General features: G+C 35.4%; 5 protein-coding genes across 8 annotated transcripts; 2 read left to right on the forward strand and 3 right to left on the reverse strand.

Moving 5' to 3' along the window:
• Positions 1-376: 376 nt before the first annotated feature.
• LOC120271693 lies at positions 377-8,900 on the forward strand. Of its 2 annotated transcripts, XM_039278373.1 has the most exons (19): positions 377-728; positions 818-876; positions 1,290-1,371; positions 1,571-1,638; positions 1,932-2,001; positions 2,583-2,664; positions 2,779-2,843; positions 3,758-4,783; positions 4,913-4,975; positions 5,097-5,143; positions 5,907-5,952; positions 6,067-6,146; positions 6,809-6,925; positions 7,314-7,395; positions 7,575-7,700; positions 7,834-7,914; positions 8,001-8,126; positions 8,294-8,416; positions 8,542-8,900. In XM_039278373.1, exons 1-18 carry the CDS (start codon positions 537-539, stop codon positions 8,360-8,362), a joined length of 2,481 nt encoding a protein of 826 aa, XP_039134307.1. In that variant the 5' UTR covers positions 377-536; the 3' UTR covers positions 8,363-8,416; positions 8,542-8,900. The 2 variants fall into 2 exon arrangements, with proteins under 2 accessions (XP_039134307.1, XP_039134314.1); XM_039278380.1 differs by having other exon boundaries at positions 639-728; positions 818-1,367.
• Positions 8,901-9,013: 113 nt separating this feature from the next.
• On the reverse strand, positions 9,014-11,493 carry LOC120271707. Of its 2 annotated transcripts, none has more exons than XM_039278397.1 (6): positions 11,213-11,493; positions 10,400-10,551; positions 10,184-10,319; positions 10,011-10,066; positions 9,425-9,512; positions 9,014-9,336 (listed from the first exon to the last, which is right to left on the reverse strand). In XM_039278397.1, the coding sequence occupies exons 1-6, from the start codon at positions 11,348-11,350 to the stop codon at positions 9,319-9,321; spliced, it is 588 nt and encodes a 195-aa protein (XP_039134331.1). In that variant the 5' UTR covers positions 11,351-11,493; the 3' UTR covers positions 9,014-9,318. The 2 variants fall into 2 exon arrangements, with proteins under 2 accessions (XP_039134331.1, XP_039134323.1); XM_039278389.1 differs by having other exon boundaries at positions 10,011-10,069.
• Positions 11,494-11,850: 357 nt separating this feature from the next.
• Positions 11,851-14,068, reverse strand: LOC120277137 (60S ribosomal protein L21-1-like). Its single transcript, XM_039283895.1, has 2 exons — positions 13,767-14,068; positions 11,851-12,271 (listed from the first exon to the last, which is right to left on the reverse strand). The coding sequence occupies exons 1-2, from the start codon at positions 14,001-14,003 to the stop codon at positions 12,014-12,016; spliced, it is 495 nt and encodes a 164-aa protein (XP_039139829.1). The 5' UTR covers positions 14,004-14,068; the 3' UTR covers positions 11,851-12,013.
• Positions 14,069-14,279: 211 nt separating this feature from the next.
• On the reverse strand, positions 14,280-17,924 carry LOC120277130 (pentatricopeptide repeat-containing protein At3g22690-like). The gene is given in 3 exon segments (XM_039283888.1): positions 14,280-14,766; positions 15,184-16,117; positions 16,120-17,924. Coding segments are annotated over 2 exon segments (2,532 nt in total). The 5' UTR covers positions 17,890-17,924; the 3' UTR covers positions 14,280-14,766; positions 15,184-15,355.
• An 816-nt stretch (positions 17,925-18,740) lies between these two features.
• LOC120270043 (ketohexokinase-like) lies at positions 18,741-23,600 on the forward strand. 2 transcript variants are annotated; one of them, XR_005539551.1, is made up of 11 exons: positions 18,741-19,126; positions 19,206-19,283; positions 20,000-20,074; positions 20,255-20,307; positions 20,969-21,119; positions 21,913-22,023; positions 22,387-22,513; positions 22,669-22,769; positions 22,913-23,029; positions 23,216-23,268; positions 23,385-23,470. XR_005539551.1 is itself a non-coding variant. In XM_039277046.1 (11 exons), the coding sequence occupies exons 1-11, from the start codon at positions 18,845-18,847 to the stop codon at positions 23,466-23,468; spliced, it is 1,254 nt and encodes a 417-aa protein (XP_039132980.1). In that variant the 5' UTR covers positions 18,741-18,844; the 3' UTR covers positions 23,469-23,600. The 2 variants fall into 2 exon arrangements, 1 of the variants encoding a protein (XP_039132980.1); XM_039277046.1 differs by having other exon boundaries at positions 22,891-23,029; positions 23,385-23,600.
• The last annotated feature ends 3,638 nt before the right edge of the window (positions 23,601-27,238 follow it).

Here is a 27,238-nt window from a genome sequence, read left to right on the forward strand (position 1 = left end):
TTCGAAATATTTTTATTACATAAAAAAATAGGATTTTTTTATTTTTATGATAAGCATCATAAGAATATTGACAAATTTCTATTAATGAAATAGATTCAAAGTTCATGGTCAATCTCTTGCAAAAAAATCACTATTATTCTTTCTAATTAATCTTGGAGAAAAAAAAAATCCATTTTTAATTTTTTTCTAAAGACAAACATCATAAAAAAACTGAAATTTTCTAGAAATCAAGTATAAAAAGAAAAACTGAAATTCAATGATTAATCTCTTGAAAAAAAAATTCACAAAATTCCAAATGTTCAACAGCTTATCATGATCTTCAATAATTTTTGTTCTCATGGTGGGACATGTACATCCCATTAGAGCATGGTAGAAGGTTCTCTCCTCTCAATGAATCCTTATCTCAAAGCTCACTCTCCCAATCGCTTCTATGGCGCCAATGGCGCCTTCCTTGAAGCCTTTTCCTATGGCAGCTCTCCCTCTCCAATGGCTTCCCATTCCATATCCTTCCTCCTCTTCTCAAGAAGCCCTTGCCCATGCCCATCCGCTTCAACTCCCAGCAAAAAGCTCGCATCTTGCGGTTGATAGTGAAAGCCAATGGGGAGCAAGCTTTACTTGCTTCTAATAATGGAGGGAGTTCTGGTGAAGAGAGTGAACGGCCTCCATTTAATCTCAACCTTGCTGTTGTTCTCGCTGGGTTTGCATTTGAAGCTTATGCTAGTCCTCCGGTTGTTCCTTTCTTCTGATTGAAAGTTACTGATTTTTTTAGTTATTGTTTGTTGTCTCAAATTGTTTTGATATGCTTGTTTTTGTGTAGAAAAATGTTGGGTGGAGAGAGATAGATGCAGCTGATTGCCAGACAGTGTTTCTTTCTGAGTTGAGTGTTGTGCATTCACTGCTTGTTATCTTGGTTTTGTTATCATCTTAGCATTGTCTCTTCTTCTATTCTGTATATTGGTGAATTTCAGAATCGTTTGTCGGTATCGTTATACTGACTACATCTTGAAGTGTTGCTATTAATGTATATTAGGAGCAAGAAGGATTTGAATAAATCCATAAGAGATGTAGAATAGAATTGTGGAATACATGATAGAAAAAATGGGGAAAACCAAAGTATTGTCTTTGAGTAAATTGTCTTATAATGGAAAAACTCAAAATTTCAGTAATATACTCATACATTCGTCCAAGCGGTGCTTGGCCGTACTAATTCCATTGGAATATGTAAATACAGGCGGTCTGTTTCATTATATGATAGAAGGTTGATTCTCAGATAGTTGATGCTTTTGTAGGAGGTTCCTTCGTGAAGTATATGATGGACAGCTCTTTGTTAAGATAAAAAGAGGCATGGACTTCCCTGCCATGGACCCGTGGGTATAATTCTTATTTTATTCTATTTTTGACATCGAAAGCATATCTACTGATCTTATGTTGTTTATAGTAGGTATTTATGATGGCATTCATTTTCATTTGATTGCGCTGTTAAATGAGTAGAACTACCTTTATGTGGATTTTTTTCCTCTGTTTTTCAGTTTTATTTCCATGCATTTGAGAAAACTATCATTGCTTTCAGGGTACAAGTGATCCATATGTAGTCCTGCAATTAGACAGTCAGGTTGCAAAAACCAAGGTTAAATGGGGGTAAGCTTAACTATTTTCTTTCCAAGTAATTTTTCACTTCAGATGGCCAGCTAAAAAAAATTGAGGACTTTTTACACTTCCTCTCAAGTGCTTTCTTCCATCATTCTAGTTTAGCATCTAATTCTAGTGACTCATATTACTGGTAATCCTATGCTATTAGAGTAGCATTTTTAAAGAGTTCATAGTTGCATGGTAATAACCTAACTCCCTAAATAATTATCTTGTTTAGGGAACATTAGTTTAAGTACTGTAATTGATTTTCATTGACCTCTTCCATGGTTTATTCAATGTAGGACAAAAGAGCCAATATGGGATGAAGAGTTTACTTTAAATATCAAAGTGGCCCAGGAAAAATTTATGCAGGTATAAATATGCCAAAGAGCGTTTCCATATGAAACTTCATATGCATTCAGAAACACTTATCCCCTTTATTTATCTTCAATGTCTTTTGAAAAATTTCTAGGATGCAGGTAGTCTTACAAGCTCATTGCAATTATCTACCTATCTTAGAAGCTGGTGCATTCAGTAAATTATGTTTTGGGCCAGTTGTGACTTTTGAGAATAGCAGGAATTTGAACTTCAGACTCTGTGATAATCTTGTTGTTTAAATATACTAATTCAAAATAAGGTAGTAAACTGTAGTTCATAAGCATTAGAGTAACTAGTAGTCCCACATCGGTTAATTTGGTAAATAATGATAAGAACAGATTAACACAGGTCTCTCATTTTATTAGCTTAACTTAAGCTTGTGGATTGAATTATCCCCAAATAATATGTTTGATTGCATTTAACAACAAGCATATAAAGGTTTTCCATATGAATCAACATGGGAAAAATCCTACACTCACATTCTTTAACTCCTTTTAGTTGCATCTCTTTGAACTAGATCATTTCATACAAATCATTTACTTTAAGCAGCATGTCTGTTGCTAAATATATTGTAGGTTGCTGCTTGGGATGCGAACCTTGTTACCCCACACAAAAGAATGGGTAATGCAGGGGTTAATTTAGCGTCACTTTGTGATGGTGAGAGCAGCTTATTATTTCCTGAGACTTACTAGAAAAAATTATCACGAAGAAATCTGCCTGTCTGAAATACAACGTTCTTTCTTTTTCAGTGACTAGTGTCTTTTATTCCAGGAGATGCACATGAGGTGATGGTGGAATTGGAGTGCATTGGAGGAGGCGGAAAAGTGTATTTAGAAGTATGGTATCCTTCTTCTCAGTCACTATTAAATTCTTGGAAAGATTTTTTTTTAATTAAATTGTATGACATCAAGAATGGTGAACTTTAACAAGTAATCTCTTTGAAGCCGTAACATTGTGCATTATGAATATTTCTTAACATTTTTTTCTTCCTTTTTGAATAATGATTGAACAGAAGAGTTGGACTGAGCCCATTAGTTATTCTTTGTTTCTCTTTTGAAGCAATATTTAATGAATGATTTTACATATGAGCAGAGTGTACTGCACAATTAGATCCATGGAATAAGTATTTTCATATGGTCTCATTCTCAAAGTTTGGTAACTTGGGCACATCATGCTCAATGTTTTCTGATGTTTGTCAAGGAGGTAACTAACTAGAGTCTAGATGTCGTGGCTTTGACCTAAAATTGGATATCTGAGTATGTGGCTTGTCTTAAATACTAATGGAGGGACAAATTCTGATTTGCCTCAAGTATGCAGCTTCGTGGAGCTCTCTTGGGATTCTTATTGTTAGCTTGCATTATAATTAACCAGAGACTGTAAGAAAGCCCAACCTGTGACACTATTAATTGCAAATTTAATCAGCCATCTACATCTTTTCCCTTATTTTACTTTGACGAAGCAACAGTTCATGTCTTTATGACTTGCCAACTCCAGTTAACGTATTTTGAGAATTAATCATCATTTGGACATGAAAGTGAAAGTATGTGACTAATACACTTTTGTATGAAATAATAATCTGGTTGATCATGAATGGTAAATAAACTTTCAACCTCAGAATTAGAAAAAAATAGCACTTTGCAATTTCTTTCTCTGCCTGATAATTAAATTTTCTTGGATTATATATTATAATTAAATGTTATGTACAATACATGCTTTGTTAGTGATGTTGAAACTTAACCTGATCAACCAGGTCAAATATAAGAGCTATGATGATATTATTAAAGAGAAAGAATGGTGGCGGATACCTTTTGTCTCCGATTTTTTTATGAAGGCCAATTTAGCTTCTGCTTTACAAATGGCTTTTGGATCTGAAAGTGTGAATGCCCGTCAATTTGTAGAGTCTGCATTTGGGCAGCTGAAATCATTTAACTATTCTCACCTTCCAAAGTTTCCTTCTAGTAGCAATGGCAATGTGGGTGAAGGCTCGGAAGGACCTGTAGGCTTAATTACTGGCACAAATCAATTTATGCAACAAGAGAGTAACCAGAAATCCTCTGAATGTGACCCAAGCATTGAGCAAGAGAATACCTCGCCCACCTCTTCTGTTGATCCTAATAGAAATGGTCCATTCAGAAGTGATGAATCCACTCAAGGAGACAAGTATTTCTGGAAAATGTTTGCTGATATTATCAGCCAAAATGTTCTTCAAAAGCTCGGTTTTTCTCTTCCTGAGATTCCTAAATGGGATGGGTTTGATTTGCTAAATAAGATGAATGCTCATTCACAAAAGATTGCTGAAGAAGGATATATTGAATCTGGACTAGCAACACCAGGATCTAAGAATGATGATGTCAACAGTGAGGAAACAACATCTGCATCAAACGAGAATGTCTCATCACCTTCGGATATCAAAAAGGCATCTCGTGACATCCTAAATCAAACAGATGCTATTTTTGGTGCATTAATGGTTCTTACTTCAGCACTCTCTCAGCAGAAAAAGGATGGTTCTTCATTTCTTGGTGTGAATAAAGATAATGCTTCTGCAATAGAATCAGGAAACAAGAACGAAATCTCCATGAATGAAAAAGGAGATGTTGCTGAAGAAAGATTTGTATTTCAGAATCAGGAGGCAGAACAGATGAGAGAGCTGTTTTCTAGTGCTGAAAGTGCCATGGAGGCTTGGGCAATGCTTGCTACGTCATTGGGTTGTACAAGCTTTATAAAATCAGAATTTGAAAAGATATGTTTTCTTGATAACAATTCCACTGATACACAGGCAAGTAATATATCAATTACTGTTAATGCTAGCAACAAGAGAGCTTCTTATATGTTCCTTTAAAATCTGACATTTGAAACCTTTTGTGAAACGTTGTATATTGTCTAATATTCAATCAGCTAAGTACAGGTAGCCATTTGGCGTGATTCCCTGCAGAGAAGACTAGTGGTTGCCTTCAGAGGTACTGAGCAAGTATGTAACTTTTTCCTAAGAATTTTTTTTTTTTAAGACACTCCCAATCAATAACATTTGATTCTTTAGCAATAATATCGGGAAATTATTTTTGCTTAAGTTCGGTTATCTTCCTGGTCAGGCCAGATGGAAGGATTTACGAACGGATCTAATGCTCCTTCCTGCAGGGTAACATTTTGTGATGTATATGAATAATGCTAATGCTTATTCAGTCTTTTGCTTCACTGTTTTCTCAAGATCAGTTAGTGACATTGTGGAACTTTACCTTATTTTTTTGTGTAATAGAATGGTACATTCCCATTTAAAGGATGTTAGATATCTCTTATTCATTCATAGTGGGTAATACTCACCTAGCATTATGGAAATTTCATGCGACAAATATCATAGTCCTAGCCATAGGCAAGCAAAAAATTTACCTCCGGTATAATGTTTTTATCAAATTTGATAAATTTGTTATTGATGAATAAAGGGATTGTTCCTCTTTGTTTGCTTTCATAACCAGGTCATCAAAATCAAATTTATGAACTTAATGAGATAGTTTTACTAGTGTGATTAATAGTTCCACATTGGTTAATTTGATAAATTTGGATATGGATATATAAGCTCCAGTCTTTCATTCTATTAACTTAAGCTTGCAAGTTGAATTAGGGATTGATAGTATCAAGGGGAAATAATGGAGTAACTAATAATTCCACATAGGTTATTTTTTCAAATATGGATTTGAATATATAAGCCCGGATCTCTCATCCTATTAGCTTAAGCGTTTGGGTACATTATCTTTATTTAGCATCTATCAAAGCTTCATGCCAATCCCTACTTTTTAGTTGATCATACCTGATGTTTAAAATAAATAATTTCCGTCTGCAATTAGTGAAAAGTAAGATTGAGAATTTTGATAGCATTCTGATTTTGGATGGCAATGTTTCCTTAGGCTGAATCCTGAGAGGTTAGGTGGAGACTTCAAACAAGAAATGCAGGTGAAGCTTACCTGCCTTTTGTTTTGATTTTCATTGAATTTTGATAGTTTGTCAACGTCAAAAACTTATTTTATTTTATTTTTTAAATTTCCTTATTTTGTCCTTTGTTTTCAGGTTCATAGTGGATTCTTGAGTGCTTATGATTCAGTGAGGAATAGGATCTTGACTCTCATCAAAGCTTCAATTGGTTCTTTGTAAGTCCTATTCTTAAACTACGTAAAACTTCTCTAGATTTAGATTTGAAATGCCAACCAGATCTTAAATGGTTCATGGGACTTTTTTAAGCATTATCAAAAGTCGTAATTGTTTTACTTACAATATCTGTTTATTGCTTGACAAACTAAGACAAACCTCTGGATTTATCAGAAGTCAGAACTGAGGTTCGATAATTTGAGGGATTTCTCTATACCTCAAAATTTACTGCTCGTAATTTCCATAAAATGGTTCTATATTTTAGGAAACACCTTTGCATGCATATAAAACATATTCCCTTTTATTCTCCCTTTGCTAGTTAATAAAGTAGTAGAACTCCATGAGGCCTTTAGAAGATGTAAGCAAACATAGCTTTTTGCTTTTCATGAAACTATTCGTAAGTGGACTAAATTGCAATTTAATTTGATAAAGAAAGTAACGGAATTACTCTAGCTTTTGCTGATTTGGGAAAATAAATGTTACTTCAATATATTGACCAAAATGTATTGAGTTTTCTAAGCTCAACAAAATTGTTGTATTCTCTTACTGAAAAAACTTGGTCCATCATATTCAAGTTTTTTTATGCTTTCTGTGACAAGAGTATTTGTTTGTAAACTAGATTTTTGTAAACCCTAAGGAGGTGTGATGGAATGCCTTTTGACAGTGCAGAAGATGATCCAAAAAGCTCGCTCAAGTGGCAGGTCTACGTTACTGGACATAGTTTAGGCGGTGCATTAGCTACACTTCTGGCTCTCGAACTCTCATCCACTCAAATGGCCAAGTGAGTTATAAAAACTTTCAATACTTGCTCTTTGTAATAATATCTCATAAACATTGAATTATAGAAGTTCTCATTCTCCTTTCTCTTTTCTTGCTTTCCTTTTTTTTTTTTAATGTTGCCTCTTAATGATGTCCTGAATTTCTAAACAATGAGAAAAGGTGATAATTCTTGTACTTAGAAAAGTCCATCTTTAGTGAAAGAGTATAAGCAAGGACAACTCTCAAAACAATAGTAGTAGAACAGCAATTCGAACATTGTTTGTTCTATCAAGAACATATCTGTCATTTGCAAATTACTTTAAATGTATGGGAAGTTCATTTATCATTTTCTCTTATGCAAACTGATTAGATCAAATGATCTCTTGCTTGTTCCTCAAAATTGTATATAGGAGTGGCTTGATATCTGTCACCATGTACAACTTCGGTTCACCACGAGTAGGGAATAAAAGATTTGCAGAGGTGTATAACCAGGTACGGTTGAAGTTTTTTTCTGACGGTTCTCTAAGTACACCAATAGTGCTTTTCAAGAATACATCCTTTTTTTGCTTGAAAATCAAAACATTCGAAAGTCATAATTGTAGCAGAATGATTTTTATCATAGAGATATAACGAAAAAATATTTCACATGCTTATATTCTTTATAATCGCAGAAAGTAAAAGATAGCTGGAGAGTTGTTAATCACAGAGATATAATACCAACAGTTCCTCGGCTTATGGGTTACTGTCATGTTGCACAACCTGTTTATCTTGCAGCTGGTGATTTGAGAGAAGCATTGGTGTGTATGATAATTCATATCATGCTTATATTTTTTATTATTATTATTTTGAGTAATGAACCTGCTTGATCTTGTAGTTTTCGCATTCTTGCAATGCAATTTAAATTAAACTTATCTGTTTTAAAACTTTCAGGAAAATATGGAGTTTATGGGAGATGGATATCAGGTAGATGTGATCGGAGAGTCAACACCTGATGTTCTTGTTAGCGAATTTGTAAGTTTCATCGTCACTATGATTTTTCACGATTGTTAGTAAGTTTTATCATTTTTGTCACTATTTTGGTCGAACTTTCTTCACAGATGAAAGGCGAGAAGCAGCTCATCGAGAAAGTAATGCAAACCGAGATAAGTCTTCTTCGCTCCATCAGAGATGGAACCGCACTTATGCAACATATGGAAGACTTCTATTATGTTACTCTTCTCGAGGTTTCTATCTCAAATCAGTATTTATGTGTCTTACTTTTGTTTTATCTTCCAAATTTCAAATTCTTCATCGAAACTATGAAAGATAACATTAGGAAGTAACATAGTAATACTTAAGTAGATCGTTATTTCGGTGCGATGATGACCGTGAATGAATTCATCTTTCGCAGAGTGTCAGATCGAATTATAAAAGGGCTAATAGTTCGCAATTAGACGAGGGTGGTTACTCGTCGGCGTAGCCAGTGGCTCATGGGTCAATGTGATGTTATCAACCTTCTTCAAATGTTCATCAAGTGAGTTCACTTCTCGTCGTCTTGTAAAACTTGTGTGCACTCTTTTTTTGCTCTTTGAATGATTACCATTGTTTGAGATAAATAAATCGATCAAATGTTTATTGATCATATTGCTAATTGTGCAGTATTTAGAGTGAACATGGTGAATTGTCAACCAAAGTCAAGAATGACATCAATGATGATGAAGAAGAAGTAATGTGAATGTTTTTCAAAGTTGATCTGTGACAAGATGATAGCCTTGAAGTAAAAGCACCAAAAAATTAAGATCTAAACTCAAAAGGAAAAATACATTGAAACATGCAGCATGGATTTGTACTTTACACTAAATCTTGATTGTTCTTGTAGCATCAGAAACATTACGCAGCACACAAAGGTACTAATAAATCTGTTAAAAATATTAAGTCGAAAAATGATGATGATGACGATGAAGTAATGTAAATGTTTTGCGAAGTTTCGGTGACAAGATGATAGCCTTCAAATGAAACCTCCAAAAACTTATTAGGATTTATATCTATACAGAAAAAACATGCAGCATGGTTTTGTGCTTCACACTTAAGCTTGATTTCTGTTGGAGCATCAGAAACATTAACCAGTGCATAAAGAAATATATACATCTGTTAAAATTAATAATGCTGAAATTGTTCAATTTGATAAGATACAAAGTTCAGTGTATTATCTGTGCATGTGCTATCCAAAATATATTTTAATTTTATTATTTTAAACTGTAATGTATTTCATCGTCTTTTGACAAGAAAACATTATAGCATTGATACAGAGGTTCAATAGATATACTTCTGCTGTGAAAACAACCAAAATTCAACTTGTGCCAGCCACATCAGCCAAGTCTTCTTGTTGTAGTTGAGAGTGCGCAGATATTACGGCAGACCGCAAGTTCGCTAATTCTACAATGGTCTCGAGAGCTGAGGCGCAGAAAGAGAACAAATGAGTCGGTATATGTGTTATCTGTTGGACCGATTCGGCCAAACCATATCAAGGAAGCTGACTTACCGGTCTCGAATGAACCTTGTGCTGCACGAAGCTTTGGGGAAACCAAAGCTCCGAAAACTGATAAAGACTTAGTTCTTTGTTTCTGAATCTATACAAGAGAAAATAAAAGCATGGCATAGTTAGAATATATATCTAAGCTTTGGATTTTCTCTTTACCTTAAGATCATGTGATCTCAGAAAGATGAACTCATGAATTTTGTTTCATCTAACAAGAATTGGCTTTAGGAAACAAACTAAACCATAATCCCATCTTCATGTTTTGGAGAATTTCATATAAACAACAAATAAAATGGTAAACGAAATATGTCACTCTTAAGAACTATAACTTCGAAAGATGACAAAGAAAATGCTCAGTTATGAGAAGTTGCAGCATTGAACAATGACAGGTGAGAGTTCACAAGAAAAATGATACATAACCCAATCAATGACTATGGATTCAACAATTCGAGCTAAACCAGTAAGAGTCCGCACTTAATTGTAAACTTGTGTTCATTCCATGGAGAAAAAATGTATCAAATCTCAAGGATCCACCTTAACATGTAAAAACAGTATGGTAAAATCTATGGGTAAAACAAGTTGGACTTACAACATTATCAACAGTAGGATGAGAATCACTGGCCGCAGAGCTAGCTTCTTCATTAACTTCTAGAAAATGGGACAAAAGAATAATATCAGGTGTTTAAAAATAATAATAAATAACCCCTAAAATGGTAACAAGCGTATGTGCAAATGTTATAAGGAAATCTTAAAATTTCATACCAGAGATATGGGATAGGCCTCGACGCCGTAATTGTGAACTACTAGATTCCATTTTGCAATTGTATAGATCCTTCCTCCCCAGAATAGCATTTCCCTTCTTTTGATGATACCCATTTTAATAAGGTAAAATGTGGTCCTGAAAATATTGACAGAAGTCAAAACATGCAATGAAAAGAAGTCAAAGGCAGGGGTGCCAAAAAATAGATATGAAGTTACAGAGCATCAAGAAAAACCAGAAGGAGAACCATCAACAGAATCAGTAACTCCACACGTAGTCGAAGCCGACTGCACTTTGAGATCAAGCAATGACAGTTGATACACGCTGATGAACCCATAGAATGGCGGGCACTCGCCAGTTCTAGCCATCCCTAACATCACAAAGCTTTTAGCTATAAGACACTTGTCTTACAACATGCAACAAAAATTCAATTTGGTAATTGATTCCCATGAAGACAAGTATAGTTTCAATATGAACAGATTGAGAATAACAAATTAAGTGCAGCTGGATACATTCCAGTACAACAACTGGTTAATCTATTAATCCATTTTGAAGATTTTCAGAAAATTGCAAACAATAATAGTTATGAACATTTCATCTCAGAAACTTTATAGAACTTGTTATCAGGTATAATCATGATTAGTTAGAAAAATGGCTACAAAAATATGTTTAAATTGAGAAAAAAAAAAAAAGGGAAAAGAAGAGAAGATTTGTCCATTTTCAGTCAATCAAATACAGTAACACAAGTTTTCCCCTTTGTTTCCTTTGCTGTGTTCTATTTCCTATGTATCAAAATGCTAGCAAAGATGTATTCTTGGAGCTAAACTAAAACATTCTAATCCAATTGCACCAAATCACGCAACAACATTTTCAACGACAAAGGCTACCAAAACATTGATAACAAAAATTCATCCAAGATCCAAGATTTACAATCACAGGACCAAAACAAAGAAAGAAGAAATCAATGGCGATCCGTGAATCCAAAGCAAAGACGAGATCTTTATCCGTTGTGGGGAAGCACTGAGTGTTACCTGGCGAAGAATGGAGGACAGGGAATTCAATAGAGTAACATAGCCATCCAAGGAGTCAAGAAATCGCAGTGTTTCGATCTCTTCTTCCTCTCCTCCTCCTCCTCCTCCATTGCCGATGCCTTGGTTGCTCTCCTCCATTGGATAAACCAAAGCCCTAGAATGGTTGTAATCGAGCTGAGCTTGCTCAAGCCCGAGCTCGTCTCGGTGTCAAAGAGATTGAGAGAGAAACGGTTTGTAGAAATTGGGAATTAGGGTTTCATTCCAGAGCCTTGAACACTAAACCTAAGAAGATTAAAATTATTATTTCTTAAAAAAATTCTAAAAATGTATTAAAATATAATTTTTTTATTTTTTTATTTTTTTTAAAAAACAAAACTAAGCTTTTATCAAGTCCCTTGTTAAATTATTTGTTTAAATTACTAAGATTATATTTGATGTATTTGCACAATACCTCTTGTGCATTAGTCATTGTTTCTAGTTGCTTACATTTTGAAGATAATCATAAAATCCTTTGAAATAATCATCAGTTTAGTCACATGAACATACACCAAACACAGCCTGCCTACTAAATGCATTTTGGAGATCATGAAGCAACAAAATCATGGAGCATGATCACAAAATCCAAAAGTCACAACAAATTTAGCACAAGAAATAGTGGATTGTCATCTCATAATCAAAAAGTCGGAAAAAAAAAAACATACAAAACCAAGTCTGCTAATCAAAATTGGCTGCAAAGAACACTCATAAACATCATAAAAGCTCAAATAGAGAATCCATTGCTACATTAAAAGTATTTTGAACTTAGTAACCGCCTTTGAGATCATTGACGACATCATAAGGAATGGGCGTGACGGTCTCCAGTGTCGCCCCTTCGACCATGAAACCGGGCTTCGGACCCTCTGGTTGGCGCTTGGTGCTTATTTTCTCACCACGACTTTTTGCCTCAGCCTTCAACTGATCATTCTTTTTCTTCCTCTCGCGGAATTCTTCAGTACATCTGGAAGGCAGCACATGCTCAACACGGACATGGATCCTCTTCCTTATGATCCTGTTACCTACCTGAAAATATAGAAGAGCTCTTTTCTATAAACTATATTTCAAATGTCTAGGAACAAAATACACACAATATTAATCCGATGTCACAAGGCACAACTTCAAAAGATAAACAAACTAAAACACAATGATGCGGGGTAGCTATAACCAATGAGTAACCTCTATTAGAGAGCATCATACTAAGAAAACATCCATTTCAAGAAGTCCAATAGTTATATCACTACAAGAGTAGTAAAGTAGCATATAAAGATATAATCAAGAACTCCAATGTGAAAGAATGGATGGCTGGATCAGAAATCATTCCTTTATCAACAAAGGATAAGACTGCTTCCCTTGCCATTCAATTACTCGTACTGAACATGCTGAATGGTTCAAGCATTGTTTTCTATCAACTTCACCAATGTGAATAACATCATGCAGCCTGTATGAATGTAAGTACAAAAGACAAAATTATACTAGTTAATGCATGGCACTGTTATGCACACAAGTGGTGAGGAGAGCGTGTCACCAAAAGACCGGCCTAGTGGTGAAGGATGCTCACCACTTATATGTACACAAGGAGTCCATTTCATAGCCGATATGGGACTAAAGGGGTTAGTTCATTTGCAATCATTACAGGCACTCTAAAAGAGATTCCTTCCTAAATAACACTAGTGCTATAATATTTGGAATCAGCACAATTGATTTGGGCTTTTGGAGTGAGCTTAAGAACTCAACAAGCTTAGTGAGAAGTAATAATGTTCAATCTTCTGCAAACTTTTCATTCAAACCTAAGTCTGTAAAATACTTTAAGGCAACCACCAATAAGAATTGAAGGCCTCAGTTTAATCTTAACCTCTCCCCAAAAACAAAGATTTAAACTCATAAAGCATGAAATCACAAGTTCAACTGATTGGATCTCTACATGAAACTTCACTAGGACTTGACAATAGACTACCAAGTCTGATTTAATTAAAGGGATCAGAGCTTATCAAGGTTCCTTCCATTGAGACACCTTAGTAATGACGAACAATAGCTAAGTTTGTACAATACTTGAAGCTACCACCAATAAAAATCAAAGGCATCAATTTAATCTTAACCTCCATCCAAATAAAGATTGAAATTCATAAAACATGAACTCACAATTTCAACTAATTAGTTCTTTACATGAAACTCCACTAGAACTCTATAATAAGATTTCATTAAGGGGATCAGTGGTTATCAAGATTCCTGCCATTGAAACACCTCAGTAATGACAAACAATAGCCTCAACAGTGATATGAAACAACCATTAATCATTTTGATCTAGCAAAACTCTACTAACCCACAAAAAAAGGCCTTTTTTTCCACTCCAAACTAAATTCTTGCCCAACGAACGAGTTCATTGTGATAAACATCAGATCAACAGAATAAAAAACAAATTAACCATTCAAAAATCACAGAAACTCAAACAAATAAACCCTAAACAGTGCCAAATCCAAATTGAAATACAGAACAAAACAAGCACAAATGAAATGAATACCTGCTTGTTAACCTCAACGCCGATGGCACGCTTGGTGACATTCCAGACCTTGCCAGTGCGTCCATGATAGAACTTGTGAGGCATACCCTTGTGGACAGCGCCGTTCACCTTGATATCCACAAAGTCGCCGATCTTGTAGGTCCGGAGATAGGTCGTCAAGGGGATGTACCCCTTCTTCCTGAATGGCCTGGCGAAGAGGTCCCTAGTCCTCGACCGGACTCCATGGCCCGCCGGCATCTCCTCCGCCGCTTGAGAGAGAACGAGAAGCAAAAGCGAGCAGTGGGTGAGAAACCCTAGCAAATTCCAAGAACCATTTTATAGTACAATAGTAGGCCTTAGTGGGCTTACATCAATGGGCCTCAGGCCCATCAAAACATTATCTAGGTCCTTGTTTTTGGGCTTTGTATATATATATATTATATACCTCTCAAAAACTGAGATTCTTATGTATTATCCACATGTATATATATATATATATATGGTATAATACCCGTATTAGTCCCTCTACTTTTCTCTCTTTTCCTTTTTGGTCCCTCTACTCAGAAATGCGCCCCACTAATCCCTTTACTCTTGAAAATGACCCAATTTAGTTTCTCTACCCTTAATTCCTTCCCATCTAGTCCCTTTACTCTTGAAAATACAGCCTCATCCTATTTTAGAGTGGAAGAGACTAAATAGAACCATTTTCAGGAGTAGAGAGACTAATTGAGAGCATTTCTGGATAAAGAGACCAAAAAAGAAGAGAGAGAAAAGTAGAGGGACCAATTCAACTATTATACCATATATATATATATATATATATCTTTGACAACGGCCTTCGAATCAATTAGCACTAGAATTCTCTGTGAGGTTCTTGCGTAGTTGACGAGAGATCGATTCCACAGGGTAAAGAACAGATGGGTGGAGGTAATAACTCTTTAACTGTGCAAGCCCTTGACTTTCTTTAAATGGAGATAGCTTATCGTCCAATTTGTCAACCGTTGGATTCAAATCTAACCGTCTGCATCGTCGCATAAACAGTGTCATTGTGTAGATGAACAACCATGCACAATATTGTTGTGTTTATAAATAATAACATATTCAAAAAAATAGTATGCATAGTACTTTTTAATCTATCAAATCGCAATCATAACAGTAGTTCAATCGATCACAACTTTGACGATAAATTTACTTATATACCTTAAAAGTTTTAATGATATTTGTTAGCACTTTTGCTAGATGTATAAATAAAATGGCTATATAAATAAGTCCATTTTTACATAAATTTATTTTATATATAGTTATAACTCAAAATGTTAAAATAACATTTAAAAAGTAAATATATAACCTATATAACTACATTTTCAACCTATGCAAGTCAGCAAATCAAAACAAAGGTACAAAGTAGCAACTGAATTAAATGCAAAAGAATATTTACCTTAATAAACAGCATGTGTGTCAAAGGAGATAGAAGCCATTGTTCACACTCATCTCTCTTTAGCACTTCATTCAAATTCATGTACTGATTTCAATTTTGAACCATGTCATGATCATCAGATATAGAGATTCAGAATTGGTTGTAGTCTTGGAATATTTGTCAATCCAAGAATTCACCAATAATCTCTGCAGGAACACATTCCTTTACTGAAAAAATGGAACCTGTTATTGTCTCTGATTGCAATTTCTCGGTCATAGATTGCAGACAGAAACTTCATAAATGAGTGACAATCGAGACAAATGCGCAGATTTTTCACTATGCGAATTGGTGCTCCTTGACATGTACCGATCAGCCCATATGCAACTGCCATTTTCTCACTATGCCGACGCAAAAGATGTTGCTTCTCGTCGTCACAGACATCAAGCAAAACATTTTTAATATTAGGCATGTAACCAGCAATCATAAGTTTTTGATCCATCTCTTGAAGCATTTCAGTTATCTGAGCCATCTGAGGATGAGACTCATCACTGGAGGTGAACTCATGAATTATACCATGAACCTGTATTAGACTTGAACCAGTGGGCTTTTTTTGAAACCCTTTTTCCTTCAAAAACATCCTGACTTTTGCAACATCTTGCCATCTTTCAACTGAAGCATAAGCATTTGAGAGAAGTACATGTGCACCGGTTTGCTCAGGAGCCGAAGTAGACAATTGCTTGGCTGCGTATTCTGCCATTTCAATGTTGTGGTGAACACGACTTGCAGATAATAATGCTCGCCAAATCACGTCATTGGCTTCCATCGGCATGCTCTCAATGAGTGCCCGGGCTTCTTTTAAAAATCCAGCACGACCAAACATATCAACCATGCAACCATAATGGATGGTTTGTGGAGCAAATGCATAGACTTCACTCATTGATTGGAAAAACCATTTTACCCATCTTCAACCATACCACTGTGGCTGCAAGCGGTGAGAACCCCAACAAACACCACACCATCTGGCCTCAGACCATGTCCAATCATTTCTTTGAAAAGTTCAAGAGCACGTTTGCCATTCCCCTCGATGGCCATTGCTCCAATTGCTGCAGTCCAAGATGAAACATCCTTGATCTTCATTTCATCAAATATTCGCATCGCATTCTTTGTATCACCACACTTAGCAAACATATCAACCATTGCAGTTCCTAGCTTAACATCACAAGAAATTTTATTCTTATTGATAAATTTATAAATCCATTTGGCTAGATCAAGAGCACCTAAATATCCACAAGCCGAAGCAACAGCAACCATAGTCACACCATCAGGCTTGAAGTCAGCCTTCTGCAAGTCCCTGAAGATCGACATAGCTTCAACAAACTGGCTATCCTGTGCCAAAGCATTGATCATAGTGTTCCAAGAAACAAGATCTCTGTGAGGCATCATGTTGAAAAGCCCCCATGCAGCGTCTAGATCACCATTCCGAACACATCCACCAACAAGAGTATTCCATGAGACCACACCTTTGTTTGGCATCATGTCAAAAACTTTATTAGCCGCGTCAAGCTCCCCGCATTTCATGTACATGTCTATAACTGAATCACCAACAGCATCCCATTCATCAAGGGCATGACGCAAAACATAACCATGAAATTGTCTCCCAACACGAAGTTCACCCAACTCCGCAAACGCTGACATTGCAGCAACAACAGAAACCCTGTCTGGCTTCAATGCAGAAACTAGCATTTTACTGAAAACACCAATAGCATCGCTTACCATTCCCAATCTTTCATAGTTCGAAATCATCGTGTTCCAAAGTATTATATTCCTATCCAAACATGCATCAAAAAGTCGCTCTGCTTCCTCGACCACCCCGCACTTCATATACATATCGACCAGGGTGTTCAACAATCCTGAACTAAGCTCGATCCCAGCATCCACAAGATAAGCATGAATCCTCTTCCCCAGCTCAAGATCTCCCAACTTGGCACAAGCAGAAACCACACAAGCCATGGTGATCGAATTGGGCATGATCTCCCCTTGTTTCTCCATATCCAAAAACAGTGAAACAGCCTTCCCAGGATCACCTCCACGAGCATAGCCATCAATAAGGCTCGTCCAAGATACAACATTTCTCTCACTCATTCCATCAAACACCTGTTGTGCAGACTCAAAATCTCCACTTTCACAGTAAAAATGAATCAAAGAATTAAGCACAAAAAGATCACCTTCAACTCCTCCATCCCCACCCATCTTGAACAGGAACCCATGCAACTGAGCTCCTTCTCCAAAACCCGAGGATCTCGTGCAAGCAGCTAACAGAGGCGGAAACGTGAAGCGATCCGGCACTAATCCATGGTCCAAGACACGAAGATAGTAATCCATGGCAATGTCGAGCGAACCGTAGGAGTATGCTCTGATGAGCGAGTTGAAGCTAAAAAGACTAGCTTTTCCATCGGATTCCAGAAAGAGATCGAAGGCGGTCTTCGCATACCGTAGGCTCATCGGATTGGAAACCCGAGCATAGGCTGCGATGAGGCTGTCGATGCATGGTGTGGATTGGATGAGTGATGCTCGGATCAAATGACAATGGAGGCGTTTAATCTGGTTGATAGTGGTGCAGAGCTTGAGGGACTCGGATGGGGAGGCGAGCTTGAGGTGTTGAGGAGGAGGAGGAGGAGGAGGAGGAGCCGGAGAGGCCAAGCATGAAGGGAAGGAGGAGACGGACATTGGAGTGGAGAAGAGATGAGAGACGAGGAATGCGATGAAGCTTCTCGAGCGCGGGAGATGCTGCCAATTGATATTTGCTGGTTTTTTTAAATTTTTTTTTATTTTTTTGAAAATAAATATATAAATAAATAAATACATATATAGATATATGAATTAACATCTTCTATGAACATTCATAGATAAGAAATTTATGAACGTCCAATTATTAGCCGTTGGATCAAAATCCAACGGCTGACATTAATAAATAGTATTATTGTTTATTATACTATTCCAAACAGTAATTACTACTGTTTATCAATGTTAGTCGTTGGATCGAAATCCAACGGTTGATAATGGACATCTATAGATTTCTTATCTATGGACGGCCATAGAAGATTGGTATATATATATACACATAATGGAATTTATTTTAAATTTATATCATATAATTTTATTAGTATATTTTGTGGTTCATTGGGTTAGAACAAAAATATTTGGATAAACGTTTTTTTTGTTATTTTCAAAACATATTATAAGGTTATATTTTTATTTTTATTTTATTTTATTATTTTTTTTTTGATAAATATGACATATGCATATGCAATCTTGGAATGTGCATATAGAATCTCTTATATGTATATACATACATGCATACACAGAGATTTGGATACGAACATTCGTAGATGGCCCGGCCTACATATATATATATATACATGCATACATAGAGATTTAGATACAAACATTCGTAGATGACCCGGCCTACATTCATACATACATATATATATATACATAGAGATAAAAGAAAAACTCAAATTATTATATTTAAAAAGGATAAGCCTTGATAAACACTGAATAACAACAAACCACCGAACTCGCGCGACGTCTGCGCTTCGTCTCCGATCTCCACCAAGCAATCCTCGTCGTCACTCCCGCATTCCGTGGCGCCATCGCGAAAATCCAGCAAAAAAGCTCAAAAATGGCGATCTTCAAACCCTATCTCCCCGCTAATCTCGCTCTTCCAATCCCAAAACCCAGCCTCTATACCTCCTCTTTGCCCACCAACTCCAAGCTCACACCTTTCCTCTTCTCCTCTTCTTGCTCGAAGAATCCCATGCCTGGAACCTCCTCCTCCTTCTCCCTCCCTCCCCTTCCTGATGACCGGGTTGTCCTTGGCTGCGGGATGGCGTCCGTGGACTACGTCGCGCTCGTCGATGCCTTCCCTGTGCCTGATGAGAAAGTTCGGACTGAAAACGTGCAGGTTTGTTGCTAACTCTCTTGAGAGTCTGGATTTAGGGCGTTGGTGATCTTTGTTTTTGATGTTTTCATTGGAAATGTAGGTTCTTGGAGGTGGCAATTGTGGGAATGCCTTGACTTGTGCCGCTCGTTTGGGATTGAAACCCAGAATCATCACCAAGGTATCATGTATTTTTATTGTTGGTTTGTTTATTTATCAATTGATTTCGTGAATGCTGGGAGTGATTATCCTGCTTGTTTTGAACGATGGCAATTTTACTATTGGTCTAGTGTTTCATGTAGTTTGCTAGAATTTGTTTTAGTGATTCATATACTAGCTGTTATATGAGTAATTATTCAGTTTATCAGCACTGAGAGGATTGTTCTGCTGTTATTTAAATGACTAAAAATTTACTCTTCCTCTAGTGTCTTTTGTTGTTGTGCCTGAAAGCTATTTTCCTTAATAAAATAGTGCTTTTATTTGATTTTTGTTTAGTGTGGCAGATATGCCATTGGTTTTAGTGTCTCAAGTAGTAACTAGAAATTATGTTGATGTCAGCAAATTAACTATTTTAAAATTATTATACATTTTCACTTAATTTATGCAAAGTGATTGTCCTGCTGTTATTTATATGATGCTTAGTGTACTATTGAGCTAGTGTCTCAAGTGGTACTGAAAGTTTTTTTTTTTGCATGATTAGTGTTTTAACTTTTATATTTGTATTTAATTTGTTCATGAGCATTGGGTACTGTTGTAGTTTTGAGGGATGGGAATATAGTATTGATCTAGTCTCAGCGAGTAGCTTATATTTATTCTCATTATTTTAGTTAGATGTATAGTTTTGACTTATGTTTTGGGCTGACACCATTGTGCTCGTATGTATGATTTGTTGATCAGGTTGCTGAGGATGCAAATGGGAGAAGTATTTTAGCAGGGTTTGATGGTGATGGAGTGGATACTTCTTACGTGGCGGTATGCTTGTTGTGTCATTTTGATTTTTTTTACTTGTCAAAGCTCATGCATCCAATAAGTGATAACTCAACAAAAAATTAGTCATGCAAGATTTTTTGTATATATATATATATGTATTTTTGTATTTTGTGTTTTCTAATATATGTGACTGAATAAATATTATATCCACTTGTTTGTCAGATATCAAAGGAGGGGACTTCGATGTTTTCATTTGTGATTGTCGATCAACAGACGTAAGATTAATTTTTGCATCTATATTTATTCAAGCACATGCAGAGAACTGCAGATGATAATTATATTATGCATTCAGTGGTTGTAGGGTTTCCCTGATTGAGTTTTGGATTCGTTAGTGATTATGTTTATGCCTTTCATTAAATTAAAAGTGGACTATTAATTATCCTCCTTCAAGTAGTTCTTAACGAGTTTTACGTGGACACAGATTCACAAGCATGTGCAGTTTCAGCTTTATAATTTTGTCTGTAATAGTTAAGGTCTATGTCCTCACTCTATTCATAGTTCATAGAGATATATTAGGTGGTGTATGCTGTGAACTTGTATATCATTGTTTACCTCCATAATCTAGTTTTCTGACCTTTATAAATCTGAAGGTATTTTCATTTCTTGAAACCAAGGTTGAACATACATGTAGAGTATACAGGCCTACTATGTCACAAGATTATGAATTAAGGTGTCTTCACTCATTTAATGCTGCTAAAGCAAGTTGTGCCATTTTCTATTCTTCTGGCAATAAAATTGGTGCCAAAATTTATTAGTTTACTCTTTCTGAATTCATTTGGGATAATTTTTTCACAAAAATGTTGAGTTCTGGATTTTCTAGAAATTGTTTGGTTGACAATTTTAGCATTAGTTACGAAATCTTGGTGTGCCTTCCAGAAAGACTCGTACATGTATATATCAGCCTACTTTACCCACAATGGTTCCAGATGATCTGCCCAGATCAAGATTGTCATCTGCCATGGATGGAGCGAGATTTGTATACCTTGATTGCAGTTTGCATGAAATTGATTTGCTTGTTGCACAAGAGGTAAATCCATAGCAACATATAGATCTGCATTTTGCATTCCACATTCTGTGTTTTTTCTTAGCAAAGTTTTCGACTTGCTGTTATTTTTAATGCATGATGATTATCAAGATATAATATAAAACTGAAACAATAAATTCTCCACCAAAACTGCATCTCTAGAAAACCATCAGCTAGGAAATTTCTATTCTAATAGTAGCTCTATGTCGTTATTTCTAGTTGTACTGTTCACATGCGAGTTATACCAACGACCTGCAGGTCTATTGGTACACGGGTCGCCGATAGAGCTCTCACCGAGTGGTGAGAGTTCGATTCTCGGCTGAGGGTACATTTCTGGGAGTTGTAAATAGTGGTTGTGTACGAGTGGTTCCAGCGCCCACGTGAGCGCGGTCTCGTCCCCACTTGTTCCACCGAGGCTTGTGCACGTCCCTGGGTCTCTAGTGGGTTCGCCCCGCTCCTCTTCCCCAAAAAAAAAATTTTTCTGCAGCTTGTTCAAACTTGTCCACTCATGGGAGTTGTTCTCTCAGAATGTTGGTGGTTTTGTATATAGCTAATGCTTGAATAACCATGATTAATGAATAGGATGTACAGTTTAACTAGCAACATACTCAGCATCTAATTTGTAACTTTCACTTGGTAAATGCTTATGAGAATGTGTTTTGTTATTCATGTCAAACGATTCTTGCTATTTTCCCACTTAATGCATTTATTATTGTTTTCCACATAGTCATTTTCATTGACATGTATTGAGATATTCAGAGATTTAGTAATAATACATGCGATTGTTGTTTGGCAGGCAGCTCGGATGAACATACCTATTGTTATTGATGCAGAAAGGAAGACGCCAGTATTAAATGATCTTCTTCATCTGGCAAGTTATGTTGTATGCGCAGAAAATTTTCCTCAGGTATATGAAGAATTTTGAGTGGACACATGTCTCCCATCCTCGGTTATATTGAAAGATCACAATAAGATCAACATTCTTGGCTATCCATATGTAAATAATTGTGTTAATAGAAGGAAACTGGCTAAAAAGAAAACTGGCTAAAAAGAAAACTAAACTTCAGGTGCTGAGATGCACTCTTTCCTGTCCCACTCCACATGCCATGTCAACAATGCCGATTCTGCATGTTTACACTGAGGCTTGCGTTCTATTTTCATTCTAAGCATCTGTGTAACTTTTCTCACATTGGCAACATGAAGGCATATATTTCTTTTCCATTTTGAAGCATTTCTTTGTGGAAGTCATTAATTTAGTTCTAAATGGCAGTCCTGGGCATCAGCTTCATCCATTACTAGTGCGCTTATGTCCCTTCTACTACAATTCCCGCGAACTAAATTTGTGATTGTGACCCTTGGCTGCAATGGTTGCATAATGCTGGAGCGAAGCTGCTTAGGTCAGTCTCCAAGAAAAGGCACTATGTTCACAAGGCTCTAATTCTACGATTTTGTATGGCATGTTACCGAGCATATCTGCTCATGTGAATATCCTATTTTGATCATCCATATTGCATTTAACTTATCTTCATATCTTAAAATTTATCTTGATTAGGTGAAGATCTCAAGATGGAAGCGGTAGACGTAGATAGCTTGATTGAATCGTTGAAGCTGAGGATTGATAAAAGCAACACTGCCCCGTTATGCATATCATCGGTATTTCCAAGCTAGCTAACTAAGCTTCCTGTTTGTTAGGTGGTAAATTGATTGTGCATGATCTTTTGAAGTAAAAAAAATTCTTATTGGGAGCTAAGACCATTCCTCTTATCATTCTCAGCCAATTATGAGATTATCTGCAGATGGTATTGGCACAGTTAATGGGAGATTGCTTTTGGGCACAGCAGAGTCCATACCACCTTCAGAACTTGTTGACACTACAGGTGCTGGAGATGCATTTGTAGGTGCAGTCCTTTATGGTATGTGTCACCAATCTCATCATTCACTCTTTTTCTTAGTTTCAAACTATTGCTCATTCAATTCTTCCCGAAAAAAGCCGATTTCTGTGAGGATCTTCAAGCTACCAATGCAAATACTTTTGTTGCTTCACATTGTCTTCTTGTATAAAATTGCTTGACAGCCTATTCTTTCTGCTTTGGTTTCAGCTTTGTGTGCAGGAATGCCTCCTGAAAAAATGTTACCTTTTGCAGCTCAAGTGGTAACTTATCTCACTCTCTTGTAAAAACATAATCACTCAAAGTAATTCAAGAGGGAAATTTTATGTAAAACATTTTCCTGCCAATCTATGCATTGAATGGAATGTTTCTTTGTCAGGCTGCCGCCGGATGTAGAGCAATGGGTGCTCGTCCCGGCCTACCTCGACGAACCGATCCCCGTCTCGCCCCATTCTTGTATTAAACCACCATAACATGTACAGGCAACTATTTACTGCAATCAAAATAAAAAACCAGGTAAGTTTAAACATTTGATTCTTCCTTATTCTGTTTTTTCTTCAATGAAACATTTCCAAAATATCAATAATGTTGATGATATTATTGTACCTACTTTTCAAAATTCATTTTTGATTTTGATTTTGATTTTGATTTTGATTTGATGGTAATTGATGCATATGCAAAAATGAAACCTGGCAACAAACTGATTGTTTTGGTTATCTTTTGATGGGAAAGTGCAATCTAATCAATTGTTGTGGTTCCAAAAAAAGTCAGGAAAAGTTATGAGATTCACTTGAGATGCTGAAACAAAAATACATGATTGATGATACCAGTGGAACATGACACACACACACACACACACACCCCACTTTAATCTTTAAAACCAATACTATTATAGATCATTGTGTGGATAAGCTTTGCTGAAACTTCAACAGTGATTGATATTTGTGGCTTTCTTTCTTGGGTGGAAAAATGACATGCATAAAGAACCATGGAAAAATGTGCATTTTAAATTGGGAGGCACTTGGCATCTAAAGTTCTAAACACTTTCAACTTTTGCTGAACAAAGAAACTTTGTTCAATAAGTTATTTAACAGAATCTTAAGAATATAGTACTAATTGATTGACTTACATAAAATAATATTGAGTATGTTTTTCACCCTATTTTTATTGATTTAAAGTTTGTCTATATATTTTTTTCGGTTTTTTTTAAATTTAAAAATACAATTAAGGACACAATGTTGGTATAATACCCGAATTGGTCCCTTTACTTTTCTCTCTCTTCCTTTTTGGTCCCTCTATTAAAAAATGCTCCCAATTAGACCCTCTACTCTTAAAAATGGGCTCACTTGGACCATTTACTCTTAGTCTCTTCCCAACTATCCATTTACTTTTAAAAATACAGGGACTAGTTGGAACATTTTCAAGCGTAGAGGGACTGAATGGGTTTATTTTTAAAAGTAAAGAGATTACTTGGGAGCATTTGTAGCGGGACCAAAAGAAAGAGAGAAAAGTAGATGGACCAATTATAGTATTATATAGGAGAACTGGGGTATTGCCTAACGGTTCCCACTGTGCCTTACAATCGAGGAGTCTTTAGGGTTATATGTCGGAAAAAATTTATCCCAAAGAGGTCATGTAAACATTATAACTGGTGTATCTCTATATCTACTTGTCTCTTGGCTAATAACATTTGTCATTTTCATTTTATATATAAAAGCTATAAAAAAAAAATCATAATTATTTTTTTTAAATGTCTATTTTTATATATAAAGCATATGTTATTGTTAAATTATAGTTGATGATGTTCTAGATATTAATATTTTACAGGGTTGTAAATATAAACTCATATAAAGTTAAGTGATGATGTGGCCAAATGGGTTAGTGACCTGATATTTTTCTTTATATTTACTTCTAAAATCAACTTTAAAAAAAAAAATAATAATAAAAACAAAAGAAAACTCCAAAAGAAAAGACAAAGCTACGGTCCAATCACCACCGTCCAATCAATAAAAAAATAGAAAAAAAAAAACCTTTTTATGCCTGTCACTCTTCACGCACGTGTCTTTGCAGAACATGCACGTGAGCCTTTGAGAGACGCGGGAACCATGAGTTTAGGTGGTCACTGGTCAAACTTGTTGAAATTTTATAACCAATAGATTTCTGCCACGTTGACACGTCACTAGATAATCTTTGGTCAACGGTTTGACCAATTTGGGACAACTACAAATGTTGGTGGCCCCCACCTTTACTAATATCTCACACCCACCAGAAAAATAAATCATTAAAAATTAACAATTAATTTTTTTAATGATAAAAAAAGGACAAGTTTGTGAGTTTCTTCTTATGCTTCTTTGGATGTTGTTGGATCAGTTGGCTGAGTCAACCGTGCATATCTTTGCTTTGGATATTTGAGTTTAAAAACTTGTTTTGATTATTTGAATATCTTAAATAAATTAAAATTAAAAAGGTCTAATTGTTGGATTTTTAAAACATCATGATGCATCTAAAAACTAGAATTAAGTTTGGAAATCTCAGCGTTTGTTTTTTTTTTCTTAAAAAAATTGGGTAAACGGTTTTATTTTATTTAAAAAATAAGGAAAGTATAAATAGAAGTGAAAAACAGTATTAATGTTTTTCCTTGAAGTTTTTGTATTGTTTCCGTTTAATAAATATGGTTCATCCATTTTTTTTAAATAATAATAATAATAATAATAATAATAATAAACAATCTATTAAGAGTGGATACTTACTTAAGAGGACAAATTTGGAACAACATAAAAAATAAAATAAAATAAAAGAATAAGACTTAGTAATATAAAAAGAAAGCCTTAGAGCGTCTAGAGGTTGCAGCATTGTGAAGATCTCCTTGCTAGGTTGTCCTCTCTTCTTGATTGCTCAAGTTTGTTTGGTGTTCTAGGAACTTCAAATTACGCTTAACTAATATAGTTGAGTCATCTAATTTGGCCTTCTTCGAATTAAAGGCTGTAAAAAATCTATAACAAAAACATATGAATTATTTTCACAATAATTGATCATGAACACACAAAAAAGTTATCATCACGGAACATGCAAGCATTCTTTTTTTAGCCAAATCTCATCATTTAATTTAATCTAAATTAGCAAATAATTCTTTTTCAAGATTTAATTTTGTTTCCTTATAAGAGTGGATAATTGCTAAAATAATTTATTATAAAATTCATATATATATACACGGTTGCATCTTGTACAAACGTCCTTCAGCAGTTGGATTTCATTCCTAAGACTACAAATCATTTCTTCATCATAAACAGTGCACATCTACCGTGCATGGTGCAGCAGTACTCAGTAAATCTCAACCATCCAATCTCATTTCTTCCCTATCAACCAAACACAGACGTTTAATCTTAGCAAATATGCTTTATCTAATACTGTTTATGCTCATTCCTATCTCTCTCATATTTTCTCTTCCTACTTTTTCATCTACAATTTTTCTATCAACCAACCACCGGCCCTTAAATTCATAATCCAACTACAACCCACATGCATTGTATCTAACACTGGTTATGCTCATTCTCCTCACTCATCCTCTCTCATATTTTCTCTAAAGGACGTAATGCATGTATATAGGCATGATTGTACATATTTTTAAATTTAAAATTAACTTCACATTTTTAATAATTGATGGATTTATGCTTTGTTTTTTACATATTATCATTTGTTTAAATAGCTAATATTCATTTTCGGTGAAAAAGCCGAATGAATATCAAAACAACACAAGAAACCACTCAGAGTCTAATAATAATTTGCCATAAAGCACTATTCACATGATACAATTCACACGTTCTACACTAAGATCCAATACTATTATTCATTGGTTCTACTATGGGTCCTCTATGGAACAAAAGTATTTTTTTTTCCTTTTTATAATTGCAAAGTAGGGGGAATTATCATTGTAAAAAATATAATTCCTAAATATAATCATGGGCAAAGCATGCGACTGACCCTCATTGTCCCATGCATTGCTAGCCCAACATCCATAAACCACAATAACTTATACAGCTTCGTATTTATTTGTCCTTTGAAACATGGATTTATTCCTTTTTTTTAAATAAATAAAATAAATAAAATGAAAACAACAAACCATTTAATTTCCAAAAGGGATAAATATCTACTTTACAAGACTGATATCAATACGAAATTATTGATTTAAGTTTCTCAACATCTATGTATCATTGTCCATTGCTTTTGGAGTCT

This window comes from Dioscorea cayenensis, chromosome 2, assembly GCF_009730915.1.
Source record: "Dioscorea cayenensis subsp. rotundata cultivar TDr96_F1 chromosome 2, TDr96_F1_v2_PseudoChromosome.rev07_lg8_w22 25.fasta, whole genome shotgun sequence".
NCBI classification, from domain to species: domain Eukaryota; kingdom Viridiplantae; phylum Streptophyta; class Magnoliopsida; order Dioscoreales; family Dioscoreaceae; genus Dioscorea; species Dioscorea cayenensis.

Coding starts and splice junctions, on each gene's coding strand:
- LOC120271693 (XM_039278373.1), top strand. CDS start 537: ATGCCCATCCGCTTCAACTCCCAGCAAAAAGCTCGCATCTTGCGGTTG. Junction 2,665..2,778: donor TTTAGCGTCACTTTGTGATG/GTGAGAGCAGCT, acceptor CTTTTATTCCAG/GAGATGCACATGAGGTGATG. Junction 2,844..3,757: donor GCGGAAAAGTGTATTTAGAA/GTATGGTATCCT, acceptor CTGATCAACCAG/GTCAAATATAAGAGCTATGA.
- LOC120271707 (XM_039278389.1), bottom strand. CDS start 11,350: ATGGAGGAGAGCAACCAAGGCATCGGCAATGGAGGAGGAGGAGGAGGA. Junction 10,320..10,399: donor CTGGTTTTTCTTGATGCTCT/GTAACTTCATAT, acceptor CAATATTTTCAG/GACCACATTTTACCTTATTA. Junction 10,070..10,183: donor AGGCCTATCCCATATCTCTG/GTATGAAATTTT, acceptor CCCATTTTCTAG/AAGTTAATGAAGAAGCTAGC.
- LOC120277137 (XM_039283895.1), bottom strand. CDS start 14,003: ATGCCGGCGGGCCATGGAGTCCGGTCGAGGACTAGGGACCTCTTCGCC. Junction 12,272..13,766: donor GCGTTGAGGTTAACAAGCAG/GTATTCATTTCA, acceptor CTATATTTTCAG/GTAGGTAACAGGATCATAAG.
- LOC120270043 (XM_039277046.1), top strand. CDS start 18,845: ATGGCGATCTTCAAACCCTATCTCCCCGCTAATCTCGCTCTTCCAATC. Junction 20,075..20,254: donor TGGATACTTCTTACGTGGCG/GTATGCTTGTTG, acceptor CTTGTTTGTCAG/ATATCAAAGGAGGGGACTTC. Junction 23,269..23,384: donor TACCTTTTGCAGCTCAAGTG/GTAACTTATCTC, acceptor TTTCTTTGTCAG/GCTGCCGCCGGATGTAGAGC.